The sequence below is a fragment of the Giraffa tippelskirchi genome, chromosome 13 (assembly GCF_054371585.1).
Source record: "Giraffa tippelskirchi isolate mGirTip1 chromosome 13, T2T-mGirTip1v1.2.pri, whole genome shotgun sequence".
Lineage (NCBI taxonomy): Eukaryota > Metazoa > Chordata > Mammalia > Artiodactyla > Giraffidae > Giraffa > Giraffa tippelskirchi.
Window position 1 is genome coordinate 16,276,781 of NC_137287.1, and position 16,067 is coordinate 16,292,847.

Consider the following 16,067-nt stretch of genomic DNA (forward strand, 5'->3'; position numbering starts at 1 on the left):
ACTGATGTAGATGGCAAATTGAGCATGAAAAAAGGTACTCAACCTCATTAGAGAAGTTCAGATTTCCTAAATTTTCAAAGAGTAATAATACCAAATGCTGGTGAATAGATGGAGAAACTGAGTTTCTCAAGTACTCCTGATAGGAATGTAAAATGGTATAGCCGCTTTGTGGAAGGGTATGACAGTTTTTTTAGAGACTAAACGTGACCTTAGTTGAATACACCAAGCTTTTCTCCATCCCAGGTCTTGGCTTAGAAGGCACCTCCTCGGACCTCCCTGATGGTGCAGTGGATAAGAACCTGCCTGCCAATGCAGGGGACACGGGTTTGATTCCTGGTCCTGGAGGATACCACAGAGCAGAGCAACTACACCCATAAGCCAAAACTACTGAGCCCTGATGCTGCAGCTACTGAAGCCCAACTGCCTAGAGCCTGTGCTCCACAACAGAAGCCACTGTAATGAGAAGCCCACACACTGCAACTAGAGTGTAGCCCTTACTCTTCGCGACTAGAGAAAGCCTGCACGTGCAATGAAGACTCGATACAAACAAAAGTAAAAATAAATAATTTTTTAAAAAGTCACCTCTTCAGTGAAGCCTTCCCTGACCATGCTGTCTAAAGTCACCAACTCAATAACCTGTCCACCATTAGATCACATTAGAGACATCTTACCATTTGTTGATTGGTTAATAATAAACAAACCAATTGTTTATTGGTTACCTTTATTACCTGGCCCCCTTTAGCCTTCTGTGGCCCCAGGACTTGAATCAGAGCTCCATGAGATTAGGAATCTTGTCTTTCTTGTCCCCTGTTATTTTCCCAGCACCTAGCACAGTGTCCAGTAAATAAACAGTAGTAAACAGGACTTTCCTGGTGGTCTAGTAGTTAAGAAGCCGCCTTGCCTTTCAGGGAACATGGATTCCATCCCTAGTCTGGGAGGATTCCACGTGCTGTGGCACAACTAAGCCCATGTGCCACAATTGCTGAAACCCAAGTGGTGCAACTACCGAAGCCTGCTCGCCTTAGGGTCCATGCTCCGAAACAAGAGAAGCCACGGCAATGAGAAGCCCGAGATCCACAACTAGAGAAAGCCAGCACAGCCAAAATAACAATAATAATAAATAAGCCATAACACTGACTATTAAAGTAGTAAATATTTGGTGAATGAATGAATGAACACTTCCCTTTCTGATCTTTCTGGACTCCCTCCAACCATCTCCTCTGCCACTGTGGCAAGGAGAGTTTTAGAAAATATAAATCTGACCAGGTCAACTCCTACCTTACAAATCCCCAAGAGCCTCTTGTCCTCAGAATAAAATCCAGACTTCCTGTATATGCAGCAGGGTTTCTTAGGAGAGGCATGAAATGAGGGCATGAAATGATGCCTGTAAGTAAGTCGACTATCAAGTTTGTATTTTAACCTGAGACCCTGGGAGTCTTTGAAGGCTGTTGAGCAGGGGAAGCACCCGGCTGATTCCAAGGAAAATCTCTCTGTGAGCAATGTGGTTGGGAAGTAAAAGGTAGAAGACAGAGAGCCCAAAGGAGAAGCTGTTGAGGGACTTTCCTTGTGGTCCAGTGGCTGAGACTCCGAGTTCCCAAAGCAGGGAGCTGGGATTCAAGTCCTGGTCTGGGGACTAGATTCCATGTGCTGCAACTAAGAGCCGATGCAGCCAAATAAATAAATATTTCTTTAAAAAAGTGAAGCTGTTGAAATTATTCTTGTTGAGAAGAGTCCAAAATAGGGAAAAATTGACACTAGAAATATTGAGGATCAGAAATGGACTAGCTTTGGTGACTTTGTACAGGGGGGAAAGGAAAAAGTTTCCTGTCACTATTCCTAACTTCCTTTCCTTTTTATTTAAAAAATTTTTTATAATTGATTTACGATATTGGATTAGTTTCAGATGTATGGCAAAGTGATTCAGTTTTATACATATTTTTTTCAGATTATTTTCCAGTATAGGTTATTACAAGATTTTGAATAGTTTCCTGAGTTATACAGTAAATCCTTGTTTCTTATCTATTTTTTTGTATAGCAGTCTATACCTGTTAATCCCATACCCCCTCACTTTCCCTTTTGGTGACCATAACTAACTTCCTTCCTTTATACAACCAACACTTATTGAGCACCTACTGGATGTCAGTGAACCAGGCAGTAAAGACCCTTGCTGTAGCACAGTGAATAATCTAGGGCAGGAGGCCAATGAGAAGACTGAAAAATAAACAAGCAGACTTTGGGACTGGGGCAAATGCTGTGAAGGAAATAAAACAGAGGTGTGAAATTAAAAGTCCCGGGGGTGGGACTTCCTTGGTGGTCCAGTGGCTAAGATTCCATGCTCCCAATGCAGGGAGCATGGGTTCGATCCCCGGTCAGGGAACTGTTAATAGATCCCACATTCAGCATCTAAGACCCAGCTCAGCCAAATAAATAATTGAGAAAAAAAAGTACCTGGGGTGTCAGGGAAGGTCTCTGGGAGGAAGTAATGTTTGAACTGAGACTTGAGTGATGGAAAGGAGCCAGTGGAGCGCAGAGCCGAGTGTCGATCCAGGAAGAAGAGCAGCAAGTGCAGAGGCCCTCAGTGGGGGCAGACTGGCAGAGGGTTGAGACAGCAAATGTAGTCACGGGTAGCTTCACTCAGACCTTTGGAGGCCATGGTTTGGAATGTTGACTTCAGGCAGATGACCGTCACTGGAATGTTCTAGGCAGGGGGCTGACGTGCTTTAGCAAGAAGACTCGGCGCGTGAGGCAGCTGAGTAGCCAGTGAAGGGATTAGAGAGATTCTGTTGAATGAAAGGCACAAGGGGTCCTGCTCCCTCGCCCCCTCCATTCTCCCAATGCCCCAGTCTTTCCCCTGCAGCCACCCCAACCCGACCAAAGGGAAGTGGGGGCCCTGGCAGCTGGAGGGTCCCCTGAGGTTCGACTCAGGCAAACAGGAAGCCACAGCCCAGTGAGACGGGCCTGGGAACCGGCAACTGAGAGAGCCGGTCTCCTGGGTCCCTGGCCCTTTTCCCTGCGTGACTGCAGCAGTGACAGACACAGAGCTTCACATGCAGGGGTGGGGCAAGGTGGGAGAGAGAGAAAAAGCAGGGTGGGAGGAGACGGGGGTTGTGTGAGGCAGAGAAAAGATTTAAGAGTCAGGACCCCTGCATTCTGATGTCTAATTATACCATCAGCGGAATGTGTGCTCTTAGACACACCCTGCCCTTTGGGGGGCCTCAGTCTTCCCATTCCTGAATGGGTTCCTCCCATAACTGAAGCAGGGGCTTCATGGGGGGAAATCTGGAGGCAAAGGGGCATTAACCATTAGTCATTTCTCAGGACCGCTGCAAAGGAGCCCCAGTGGCAAAATGACTTGAACCCTTAGCTCTTAACGGACCCCATCTCTCACGGACAGAGAGGGCTTGCTATGTGCTGTGCTGGGCTACAAATGCCGAATCTATATCATCCGGTTTAATCGCCACAAACAATATTTGGATAGTACTATTATTATCCCCAGTTGATAAAGAGAATGAAGCTCAGGCTTAGAAAGATGAAGACATCTAGCCAAGCGGCAGAAGCAGAGGATTCAAACTCGGGTCTGCCAGATCCCACCTTCTGTGTGATGGGCTCATTGTACAGAGGTGGAAGAAGGCCCAAGAGATATTGGTTGAATGAATGAAGGGGGGTGGTGTGTGTGTGTGAAAGGAAACGAATTCAGAGCCTGAGGTTGAAGGAGGGAGGAGGGGGAGAAGGAAGGAGTCTGAACCCACTCATTCAACAAATATTCCTTGGGCAACCACAGTGTGCCAAGCTCTGTTCTGGGGCACCGTGTGTACAGTCTGAACCGGACAATCTCTGCCACAAGAGGCTTACATTTTAGGGGGGTAGGGGACAGAAAGTGATCAAATAAGGAAACACACAGACAAGGTCATTCACATGGTGGTAAGTGCCGAGATGAAGATAAAGCAGGGTAGGAGGGAGGAGGCGAATTTTGTGGTTCTGGAGGGGTGCGTGGAGACTGGGCCTGAGGCGTGACCACCTCTTCCTCTCCAGGGGGACTGCCCGCCCGCCCCCACAGACGCCCATGGTTCAGTGCCCACCGGGTCCCCGCCTGCCCCAGCATCCCCCGCGCGGCGAAGCTGGGCGCCCCGGGGAGTCTGGCCATCATGCCACCTCCTCTCCTCTTCTTCCTCCTCTTCCTTACCCCTGTGGGAGTCAGGCCTGAGGATCCACGCCTAGTGGAGGCTAAAGGTATGTCCGGAGGGCAGAGGTGGATGGAAGGGCTGGAAATCTGGGTTCCGGCTGGGTGCCCTTGGTCGAGTCACTTACCCTCTCTGAGCCTCCATCTTGTTATCCGTAAAATCCAAGGGGGGATTGGAAGGACTCTGAGGACTCATCCACTCCCGGCTGTGGGGGTTGGGGGTTCCTCACCCAGTGTGAGGAGTGAAGGGGGCTAGGGATTCCTTTCTCCCCGCTTCCACCCACCCACCCACCCCACCCCATCCCTCTCTCTCTCTCCACAGAGGGAGGCAATGCTGTGCTGCCATGCCTCGAAGGTTCCTCAGATGGTCGCCCGGAACAACTGGCCTGGTTTCGGGGCCCCCAAACAAAACCCTTCTTAGAGTTGAGCCTAGGGTTACCAGGCCTGGGCATCCATGTGGGACCTCTGGGCACCCTGAAGGAGCCCCAGGGAACCCTGCTGTTCCTCTTCAATGTCTCCAAACATATGGGGGGCTTCTACCTGTGCCGGCCAGGCCCACCTTCTGAGCAGGGCTGGCAGCCCGGCTGGACGGTCAGCGTGCAGGGCAGCGGTGAGGTCCGGTCTGGGGCAGGGAGGGCTGGGTGAAAAGAGGGAGGCCCCCCAGAGATGGAGGAGGTCCAGAGGCTGAAATGAGTCCAGAGGGAGGGGCCGGAGGGGCCGAGGGACAAGCTGGGAGCTAGTTTTAGGTGGCTTCTAAAAACCCCTGTGGCTTTATGACGTCAGCGCCGTGTGGCTTTGTGTCTTTCACTCTTTTCTCTGAGTCACTCTTTGTCTTTCTCTGGGTCTTTGCGTCTGCCTTTCTGGGTCTCTGTATCTCTCTCCCTCTCCTGGATGTCTCTGTATTTTGGTTCTGGGTATCTTCCCAGGACAACTGTTCCGGTGGAATGCTTCAGATCTCAATGACCCAAGCTGTGACCAGGGGGACAGAACCTCAAAGGACTCCAGGCCCACATGGTCCCAGCTGCATGTGTGGAGCGGGGACCACTTTGAGATCTTACACAAAGACCTGCCCTGTGCTCCACCTAACAGCACATTGAACCAGAGCAACAACCGTGGTAAGGTGATGGAGGGAGATGGTGACTGGGAACTAGATGATCTGCAGGGAGGAGGACCCCCCACCCCAAGGATTACACCTTCCTAGCCGTGGCTCTCCCTGCCCCAGACCTCATTGTGGCCCCGGGCTCCACGATCTTGCTGTCCTGTGGGGCCTCCCGTACCTCCCTGGTCAGAGGCTCCGTCTCCTGGATCCACAAGCATCCTATGAAGCCTGAGGTCAAATTGCTGAGCCTAAACGTGACGAATGATGCCCAGCTCAGAGAGATGTGGGTCATGGGCACCCTTGGGGGAAAGGTGGTTCTGTTACTGCCCGAGGCTACAGCTCGAGATGCTGACATCTATCGTTGTAACCATGGCAACAAGACCACCCAGATGCAGCTGAAGGTCACTGCCCAGTCAGGTAGAGTTTCTCCCAACTGTGGCTCATCTGAGTGGCTGGGGCAGGGAGGGCTGGCTGAGAAGAGGGAAGAACTGGATGCAAGGCAACCTTGGCCCCTTGACCTGAGACCTAGTACCAGCCTCATCATCCCGAACTCCAATCTCTACACTGAACACCGACCCCAACTCTTTTCCTCCCTCGCTTCCAAGACACCCACTTTTCCCTGTCTTCTCCTATCACTGGTTATTTCTTCCCATAAACTATGGGAGAGTCTTCCTTCCTCCCTCTCACCTCATTGTTGAAGCCCTGAGCCCTCTTCTTACATCTGTCTACACTCCCGCATCCTTGTCTACATACTCTTCCTGTTTGACTTCCTTTACTCCCATGCCTGCTTAGGCCACCATGCCTTGGTGACTCAATTTCAGGCTCCATCACACCCCACACCCAGTCAACACCTGGAATTGCCATTTGATATCCCATGGACATTGCAAGCTCAACCTGTACAAAATCAAACTCGATAGTCTTCTGGGTGGCCCTGTGTAAGTGAAGGACACCTGCCCACATGCCCAAACCAGGAACCTGGGCATCCTTCCTTTTTTCTTACCTGTCCATCAAATTGGTCATAATGTTCTGCCCATCCTGTCTCCCTTCATTCAATCCTACCGTGCTACTGCAACCACAACTCTCATACTCAACCTGAATTTTCCCTGCTAACTTAACCTCAGCACATGGCCACATCCCACTTCTAACCTTGTGAACTCCATTCTGCCCTTCACACTGACCATGACTGTTCTTAGCTGCATCAGGAAGCTGATCATCTTGCTCCTCTAAATCCTAACATAGCATCTGATAATAGTCATAGTTTGTCCATGGTTTGCTTAATAGATGCCGCTCCAGGCCCTGTGCGAGGTTCTGGGTCCTCACAGGGAGGGAGGAGAGTCCTCCATGTAGCTTGGGATGTTGAGGATCTGTACCTGGCCAGGGTCTCTCAGACTTATGGCGCTTTGAGGAACTGAGGCTGAAAAGCAAGATGCCAGCCTGGGGTCTTCATCTCATAGCTCCTTCCCCCTACCAGTATGGCATTGGCTGCTGGAGACTGGTGTCTGGAAAGTCCCTGTTGTGACTTTAATTTATCTGATCTTCTGCCTGACTTCCCTGGTGGGTTTTCTTTATCTTCGAAGAGGTGAGTCATGTTTGTCTTCCCAAGCCTTACCCCTCCTTCCTCAGGAGAGCCAACTCTTGCCAATCTGACAACCATTTTCCCTCCCACACCTCCCCAACAGACCTCAGAATCCCACCCTCCCTCCTTTTCTACGCTCCCCAAACTACCTGAGCCCTTTGGAATTTGAACTCCCATCTCCTCTAAGTTATCTCCCCAGCATCTCCCAAATCTTCACTCTTGACTCTCTCCTCTGATCATTCCCTTTAATTCCCACCAGCCCTGATCCTGAGAAGGAAAAGAAAGCGAATGACAGATCCCACTAGAAGGTAATCATTCCAGTGCCCTCTAGGCTCTCACTCCTACACTTTCACTTTACGCTTTGCACTCAGTTTCCTCTGCTCATGGTGTCTTTTCTCCATCTCTATGGTTGAAATGCTGCCCAGCCTTCAAAGACCAGCACCAAAGCTACCTCCTCTGTGAAGTCCTCCTTGGATGATCACAGATCCCTCTGTAGGCTATGTCAGAAGAGAGGTGCTAACTAATAACAAGTGACCACAATTTTCTTTTTTTTTTGGCTTCACTGGATCTTAGTTCAGGCATGCAGGATCTTTGATCTTCTCTGCTGCATGGGGAATCTTTAGTTGTGGCATGCATACTCTTGGTTACAACATGTGGGATCAAGTTCCCCGATCAGGGATGGAAACTGGCCCCCTGCACTGGGAGCACGTCTTAGCCACCGGACCACCAGGGAAGTTTCAACAAGTGACCACATTTTAACCTCTAAGGGTTTAACCTGAATCTTTTTTTAAAATAGTTCTATTTATCTATTTTTGGCTGTGCTGGGTCTTCGTTGCTTTGCGGGCTTTTCTCTAGCTGCGGAGAGTGGGCGCTACTCTCTAGTTGTGGTGCCCGGGCTTCTCATTGCGGTGGCTTCTCTTGTGGTGGAGCACTGGCTCTAGGGTGAGCGAGCTTCAGTAGTTGCAGCGCGTGGACTCAGTAGTTGTGGTTTTGGGGCTCTAGAGCACAGACTTCATAGTTGTGGCGCACAGGCTCAGTCACTCTGCCGCATGTGGGATCTTCCAGGATCAGGGATCGAACCCGTGTCTCCTGCATTGGCAGGCCTATTCTTTACCACTGAGCCACCAGGGATGCCCTAGTCTGAATCTTGAGGCCTGGCCTCAAGTGCAACTCCCTTTTCCTCCCCCAGGTTCTTCAAAGTGACGCCTCCCCCGGGAAACGGGGCCAGCAGCCAGTACGGAAACATGCTTTCCCTCTCCACACCCCACTCTGGCACGGGTAGGTACCTGACCCAGAGCGGGCATCCCTCCCATTTTCCTCCAATCTCCTGAGCTCCAAGTCTTCCCGAGCTCGGAGCGCCGCCTTCAAGTGAAGAGCCCGCCCCCGCGACGCTAAGTCCCGCCCACATCTGAGACCCGCCCCCAGGACTAAGGCCCGCCCCCAGAACGCATATCCCCGCCCCCAGGACTAGAGACCCTAAAGTCTGGTTGCGAGAGCAGAACGTCGCCTCTAGATTTAGGTCCCGCCTCTTCCCTCGCTCAAGGCTGGGTACCAAGACGCTGAGTCCTCCAGCAGGGCCTGGAAGCATCCTCTGCCCGTACCCCTGACCGCCTCCATCTCTTCTCACCCGCCAGGACGCGCCTTGCGGTGGGCTGCGGGCCTCGGAGCCGCCGCGCCGTCCTACGGAAACCCGCGCAGCGACGTCCAGGAGGCCAGAGCCGCGGGGTCCCGGAGCCCGCCAGGAACTGGTGATTAATGGGGGTGGTGATTACTCACATGAGAGGTGTCGGAGCGGTCTGGGGTAGGAATAGTGGACTGGGACCTAGAGGAGGGGGCCCGTGACCCGGTTCCCACCTCCATCCCCGAACCCCAGGCCCAGAAGAAGAGGAAGGGGAGGCCTATGAGGAGCCGGACAGTGAAGAGGGCTCCGAGTTTTACGAGAACGACTCCAACCTTGGGCAGGACCAACTCTCCCAGGGTAAGACTGCCCTCCCCCACCCTCACCTCCTCAGGGCCGTGGGCTATGGGCCCTCGTTGGATGCCCCTCCTTTCCCACCAGATGGCAGCGGCTATGAGAACCCTGAGGAAGGGAGCTTGGGTCCTCAGGATGAAGACTCCTTCTCTAACGGTAATCTGGAGACCTCGTGGGGCCTCAGAGACTCGGGAGAATCCACAGGGCTGGGAATCCCCTACAGGGCGCAGTGGTCCCTGGAGTTCTGTTTTTCCTGCAGGAGCTGAGTCTTATGAGAATGAAGATGAAGAACTGGCCCCGACCGTCACCAGGACAACAGGTGTGTGTGAGGATGGTCACGTTCCTGTGGGGTGGGTGGGGGTGTGTGTGTGACCCAAAAGCCAGAAATGACTTCCCTCTTCCTTCTCCAGACTTCCTGAGCCCCCATGGATCAGCCTGGGACCCCAGCAGGGAGGCAGCCTCCCTTGGTGAGAAGTGCTTGGGACCTGCCTGTCTTGCCCAGATTGGGTTGATGTGGCCTTGGCTCTGAAGTCAGGCCCCACCTTGACCTTGGCTCTGACCCCCAACCCAAGCCCAATCCTGACCTTAGACTTGACTCCTAACCCTAACTTCAGCACTGACCCCACAGCCTATCCTGACCCCCAGTATCCACCCCCATCCCTCACCATCAACAGCAGCCCCAGTCTCAATGCACTTCCAGCCTGGACTGTGACCTCCAGCTCACCCCAGCCCCAGTGCAGACCTCAGCTTTGATCCAAGCTCTCTCTACAACCTCCTGACAACTCTGACTCCTTCCAATTCTGTTCTTGACTTTTTCTCTGACCATGAATGTGATCTAACCCACATGTGACCAAACCTTACAATGAACAAGGGCCCAGAACCTGGTGCTAACCCTTCCTAGCACTATATTGCTCAAGCCCCTAAGACCCCCCCTCCGTATCTTAGGCTGCACTTCCCTTCCCCAAGTCCCCAGGATGGCTCCTAGGCCTCCAACTCTCTGTGCCCTGCCCACACAGGGTCCCAATCCTATGAGGATATGAGAGGGATCTTGTATGCAGCTCCCCAGCTCCGCTTCGTTCGAGCCCAGCCTGGCGCCAATCATGAGGAAGGTGGGTGCATCTCCTGCCACCTCTTGTGGTCCTTTGAGACTTCCTCCCTCCTGGCTGACTTCCAGCTCTACTTACATCTTACTCCTTCCTGGTTCTGACCAGATGCAGACTCTTATGAGAACATGGATAATCCCGATGGACCAGAACCGGCATGGGGAGGAGGGGCTCGCATGGGGTGGAGCACTAGGTGACTCCCTTCAGGTGAGCTGGGAACTGCCTTCCAAGGATGCGAAAGGAGGGAGATGAATAGGGATGGAAGTGGGGTGCTGGCTGCTGGACCTGTTCCCCATCACCCTTTCTTCTGCATAGCCTGGGCCTCCTCAGGGTCCTGAGGTCCTCACCGAACTTTGAAATCTGGGACCCCAAGAAGACAGGGTCAGCCTGTGGAGCGATGTTATGTCAGCCTTTGGATGCGTGTAACTCTGTGTGTGTGTGTGTACAAGCGAAACTTCAGCCCCCTTGCACTCCCCAAATAAACTGTGTGTGTGTGTGTGCTCAGTCACTCAGTCATGCCTGACTCTTTGCAACCCCATGGACTGTAGCCCGCCAGGCTCCTCCGTTCATGGGATTTCCCAGGCAAGAATATTGAAGTGGGTGGCCATTTTTCTCCTCCAGGGGATCTTCCCGACCCAGGGATCGAACCCACGTCTCCTGTGTCTCCTGCATCTCCTGCATTGGCAGGCAGATTCTTTATCACTGAGCCAAAGTTTGAGAAGCCCAAACTCAGTGAGCTCTTCCAATCCTGGGACATAGTGCCCTTGTGGGGGAGGGGAAGAGAAGATGCGAACGCTTGTGCTCCCAACCCCTCTGGAATCCAGCGGAGAAGGGAGAACTGTGTCTTGGGGACCACAGAGCCTTTTCCCCCATGACTTGGCTTGCACTCATCTCCCTTACTTGCCTGCCATTCCTGCCATTCAGGCATTCAGTCATGGTTCATTCAGCAGTTGTATGAGGGGCGCCAACTGAAGAGGAAGCAATCCAGGAATTGGCAGTCATCACTTCTATTTATTATTTTATTTATTTGGCTGTTCCGGGTCTTAGTTGCTGCACTGCAGATCTGCAACCTTGGATGTAGCATATGGGCTCTTTAGCTTTGGCATTTTTCCCCCTGCTGTGTAGGCTCTTCATTGCAGAGCATGGGCTTCTCCTGTTGCAGAGCATGGGCTCTAGAGGGTTCAGTCATTGCAGCATGTGGCTCTCTTTAGTTGTGGCACATGGGCTTAGTTGCCCATGGCTTGTAGGATCTTAGTTCACTGACCAGTGCTCGAACTCTGGTCCCCTGCTTTGGGAGCACAGAGTCTTAGCCACTGGACCACCAGGGAAGTCCCATCACTGCTATTTACTGAGCATCTACAATAGTCTGACATAAATGAACGCATTTAATCTTTCCAGTCACCTCACAAGGTTATTAAGCTCTTATGTGTCAAGACTGTATCAAAGTATTTTATATTTATTTCATGTGTATGTATGTTTATGTATATTAACTCATTTTACCTTCACGAACAACCCTGTTTCATAGATGAGGAAACTGAGGCAGAGACACTAAATTACATGCCCAAGGCTTGCCTAGTTAATAATTCCAGAACCTCTATCATTCTTGATACCCTCCCTTCCTAAGTGCAGTTTTGTAGATGGAAAACTGAGAGAGAGGCCAGGTCACATGACTAGCACTTCACAGAGCTGAATCCAGAAAGAAACCTGGTTCCTGTTCTAGCCACTGTGCCTATTACCTGGTAAACTGCCTGTGATGTAAACCACAGACACAAAGACTTCAGAGCTAAAAGTCTCCAGGCCCTGAAACTCTGATATAGCAAGCTCCACCACACCCAAATTCCTGTCTCAGGCAGAGATGGACTTGGTCATTGACAGTTTTGGTATCTTCTGCCTGGCTGCCCCAGTTCCAATGCTCTTCTGAAAATTGGTATCTGAAACCTAGTCCCTCTCCTGCTCTCTGTAAGACTGCCTAGACTTTTTCAATACCTATATTTTTATTTCTAGAATTCCTTTTCTTTTTCAATTAAGCTTTTTATTTTGTATTGGAGTATAGCTGATTAACAATGTTGTAATAGTTTCAGGTAGACAGCAAAGGGACTCAGCCATACATCTTTTTTTAAAAATTTTTTGCTGCACTGGGTCTTTGTTGCTGCGAGCAGGCTTTCTCTAGTAGCGGTGAGTGGGGCTACTCTTCATTGGGGTGTGCAGGCTTCTCATTGCAGTGGCTTCTCTTGTTGCAGAGCACAGAGCTCTAGGGCGCATGGGCTTAGTTGCTCTGTGGCATGTGGAATCTTTCTGGACCAGGGATTGAATCCGTGTCCCCTGCATTGTCAGGGGGATTCTCAACCACCTTAACCACAAGGGAAGTTCTAGAATTCCTTTTATTAATGCTCCAGTTCTTTCTTCATAATGTCTTGTGTTTATTGTTGAGACTCTGTTCCTTCTTATCTCTGAAACTTTAAAACTTACTTTTTCCCTGGTGGCTCAGACAGTAAAGAATCTGCCTGCAATGCAGGAGACCCGAGTTTGATCCCTGAGTTGGGAAGATCCCTGGAGTAGGAAATAGCAACCCACTCCAGTATTCTTGCCTGGAGAATTCCATGGACAGAGGAGCCTGGCAGGCTGTTTTCCATGGGGTCGCAGTGTCGGGCACTACTAAGCAACTAACACTTTCATTTTAGCTATTTTAGTATACCTTCCTCATATAATGATATATCAGGCATAGTTCTAATATTAATAAATGCTTTACAAGTAGTATCTTGTTTTATCTTTATGGCAATCCTATGAGGAAGGTACACTAAAGTTATTGTTGTCTTAAAGCTGAGAAGACTGAGGCACAGAGAAATTAAATACTTTAATTGCTAACCAACTTTAAGTAACTTACTCAAAATCACTGACCCTCAGTGTTCCCAGTTATAAAGTAGTATTAGGGAAGAGGTGATTACTGTCATCTGTACATGGCAATGTCACCATGGAAGCATTCTTTATGTCTCCTGCAAGAGTCCCCTGAGTTCCCTGGGCCTCACTCACATCTCCTGGGGCCAGCTTGATTTGCCTTCTGCCAGTTTTACAGGCTACACAGGTTTCTGATCATTTTATTCAGAGCAAGCTTTTACCCTAGAGGTTTGGTCTGAATCCAAACCCATACTCCGATGGCTCCGGGAATTCTGACGGCTTTTTCCAAGCTGTATCCCAAGGTGTGTGGATGGATTTTTTCCCCCTCTTGTCTTCTGTGCCCAGGAGAGACAGTCTTTTCTCAGCTCCCAGCTTTGTGCAGGGAGCTTAGTTTCAGCTTGCTGGTCTTCCTGAAACTGCAAGCTTGACCTCTGTCCCCAGGTGGTCATTAAAACTCCAATCTTAGGGACCCCAGCATTCCGATGGGCTTCTGTTTCCCTGCTGTGACTTTGATTTCCTTCTTGATTTCTAGCACTGGGAAAATTCTGCCCTGCTTTTGAGCTCAGGTATGTACTAAGAGAAAGAAAAAAAAGAAAGTGATGCTTCCTGTTATATTTGCATAGTGTATGTTTAGAGTGTGGGGGTTGGGAAATGAACCTTCAGCATTTCCTTGGGCTTCCATCTTGGACACAGTACATGTGGCAAAAAATAAAATAAAACTCCCACATCTAGCTCAAGGATCACCCTCTCCCCCACCTTACCCTTCAACTAATGTAAACTTTCCATATTGCCATAGGCCCCACCATTCTCTATTGCCTCTCACCGAGCGTGCTTCATTCATGTAGGTTTCCTGTCTATGCCTGAAGCATGTAAATTTGTGACTCCTGGTGAAAGCATGCTTCCTCCTTGAGGGTGAATTCAGATCTGGGTCTTCTCTGTGCCTCTGGTACCCAGTCAGAGGCTGGCAAAGATGAAGAAATGAGTGGGGAAGGAGGAGTGAATGAAGGACTCTGGCAAGTCCTGAGATTTGGGGGGCAAAAACAGGAGTCTTGTGAGCTCGGTTACCTGGGGAATGCTTGGGGGAAGAGAGGAACCAAGGTGTGCCAACTCCAGCCCAGTGCTCTGGAATCAGACTATCTGGGTTTGATCCCAGATCCACTCTTTTCTGACTGTGTGACTCAAGCTGTCTGTGCTGCAGTTTCCTGGTCTGTAAAATAACCATCGTTAAGGATAGCTACATTAATGAGTCTTAAGTGAAATATGAAGCATGTGACAGTGGCATAGTAGTCACTCGAAAGTTGGCTATTGTTACTATTATTTTTAAAATATGTATTTACTTATTTGGCTGTGCTGAGCCTTAGCTGTGGCACATGGAATCTTTGATCTTCGTTGCACCATGCGGGATCTTAGTTGGGGCATGCGGGGGTCTAGTTCTCTGACCAGGGATTAAACCCTGGCCCCCTGCACAGGGAGCACGGGGTCTTAACCACTGGACCACCAGGGAAGTCCTAACTATTATAATTATTTGGCATTTATTAAGGACCTCTGTGTCCCAAGAGCCAGAGGGCACCCAGAACATTTGGGTCAGGACTTCCTCCAGCGTAGGGACCTGCTCAGAAGATGGCCACGCTCCAAAGTTTCCCAACTTCCCACCCCATGATCTGTTTCTTTGGCAGGTACTGGACCACTTATAGCTCGTGAACAGGATTTAGGGAGACGGAGGCTTGAGGGAAATTTCAGGCCCTCAGAGTCACCCCTAGTTTGCAGGAGGCTCTCAGGTAGGGAGGGGCTTCCCAGGTGGTGCAGTGGTAAAGAATCCCCCTGCCAATGCAGGAGACACAAGAGACGTGGGTTCAATCCCTGGGTCGGGAAGATCTCCTGGAGGAGAAAATGGCAACCCTCTCCAGTATCCTTGCCTGGGAAATCCCATGGACGGAGGAGCCTGGCGGGCTACAGTCCATGGGGTCGCAAAGAGTCGGACACGACTAAGCAGCTGAGCGTGCTCAGGTAGGGACCAAGGTGATAGAAAGACTTTTGGTGCAGTCTCTATTCTTCCAGCTTTGCTGCAAAGAGATGATTTCCTGGGGCTGGGAAGTCCTTGGAGTCCACACTGCCAGAGCCAGTCTTTGTCCCTTGGGAAACAGCCCCACCTGCTGGGCTTGTGTGACTTCAGTCTTGACCTTGGCTGAGTCTATTTGGAGGACTTAAGATGTGGGCTAACTTGAGGTGTATGTGTAGTGGATATCAGTGTGGCAGAGGAGGGGGATGGGATAGCATGTGGGTGAATGTCAAGATGCTGTATTGGATGGGTGTGTGAAGCACAAGCCATATGAAACCTGTGTGTGTGAGAAATAGGTGGTATTGGGTGTATGCTGTGTGGGTGTTCTGTGTGAAATGTGGTATGGCATGTATAGTGTGAGGTGTCAGGGGTGTGAAAATTAATAAAGAGAACCCTCACTAAAATGCAGTTGAAGGGGATGCTTTCATCAATTACAGGAACAGTTGTCAGTTGAAGATACTCATCATCATTTACAGGAAGAACTGTCAGTTAAAGACCCTAATGGAAGAACCATGGACCGGAAAGAATCATCAGTTAAAGGTCTCAAGAGGAAAAGATGTATATTTCATCTCCTAGAAGAAATCCATTACCCCAGCAACTTGGACAGTGAGAAACCATCATTACCCTGAACTCTCACTTTTCTCCATTGGACATGGAGAAAACAACCCCTCCCAATGTCTTCCCTTTTTTTCCTATACAATAACCTTCTCTGTTTGTTGGCCTTGCCTATGGCTTTTACTATAACTTCCTTCTTCTCTGTTATTCCTGAATAAATCTATTCTTGGTGCTAAAAATAACTGACTTTGGTTTTGTTTGTCTTTTTGGCTGTGCCACTCCCCTTGAGGGATCTCTAACCAGGGATTGAACCCTGGCCCTTGGCAGTGAAAGCGAGGAGTCCTAACCACTGGACTGCCAGGGAATTCTCTACAATAACTGACTTTTATTTAGGTCAACAGGGGTCATGCGATTGGAGGCAATGTGGGAGGTGTGACATGTAGGAGGGGGTGTGTCCGTGCTGTGTGTGTTGAGGTGCATCTGATACAGGAGTTGTGAATACTGTAGTGTGTGGAGGGTAGGTAAACTCTGAGGTACGCAGTGTCATTGCTGGGTCAGTTGGGAAAATATAATGAAAAAACAAAACCTTCTTCCAACCCAGAAAACCTCTCTACAGAGGTGGTAGAGA

At 50.1% G+C, this 16,067-nt stretch overlaps 1 protein-coding gene across 17 annotated transcripts; it reads left to right on the top strand.

Moving 5' to 3' along the window:
• The first annotated feature begins 4,109 nt into the window (after positions 1–4,109).
• On the top strand, positions 4,110–15,678 carry CD19 (CD19 molecule). 17 transcript variants are annotated; one of them, XR_014072314.1, is made up of 17 exons: positions 4,110–4,230; positions 4,503–4,790; positions 5,107–5,295; positions 5,403–5,696; positions 6,751–6,858; positions 7,115–7,163; positions 8,045–8,133; positions 8,490–8,603; positions 8,729–8,833; positions 8,915–8,983; positions 9,087–9,146; positions 9,238–9,294; positions 9,844–9,936; positions 10,039–10,137; positions 13,358–13,391; positions 14,502–14,832; positions 15,322–15,678. XR_014072314.1 is itself a non-coding variant. In XM_081553328.1 (16 exons), exons 1-14 carry the CDS (start codon positions 4,146–4,148, stop codon positions 10,125–10,127), a joined length of 1,689 nt encoding a protein of 562 aa, XP_081409454.1. In that variant the 5' UTR covers positions 4,110–4,145; the 3' UTR covers positions 10,128–10,137; positions 13,358–13,391; positions 15,322–15,678. The 17 variants fall into 17 exon arrangements, 13 of the variants coding, with proteins under 13 accessions (XP_081409454.1, XP_081409458.1, XP_081409459.1 ...); XR_014072313.1 differs by having other exon boundaries at positions 14,659–14,832; XR_014072315.1 differs by having other exon boundaries at positions 14,659–14,832; positions 15,361–15,678.
• The last annotated feature ends 389 nt before the right edge of the window (positions 15,679–16,067 follow it).

Bases quoted from the DNA above. Each gene is read 5' to 3' on its own strand.
- CD19 (XM_081553328.1), top strand. From the start codon at position 4,146: ATGCCACCTCCTCTCCTCTTCTTCCTCCTCTTCCTTACCCCTGTGGGA. The intron at 5,697-6,750 runs GTAGAGTTTCTC...TCCCCCTACCAG, and splicing joins GAAGGTCACTGCCCAGTCAG to TATGGCATTGGCTGCTGGAG. The intron at 8,834-8,914 runs GTAAGACTGCCC...CTTTCCCACCAG, and splicing joins GCAGGACCAACTCTCCCAGG to ATGGCAGCGGCTATGAGAAC.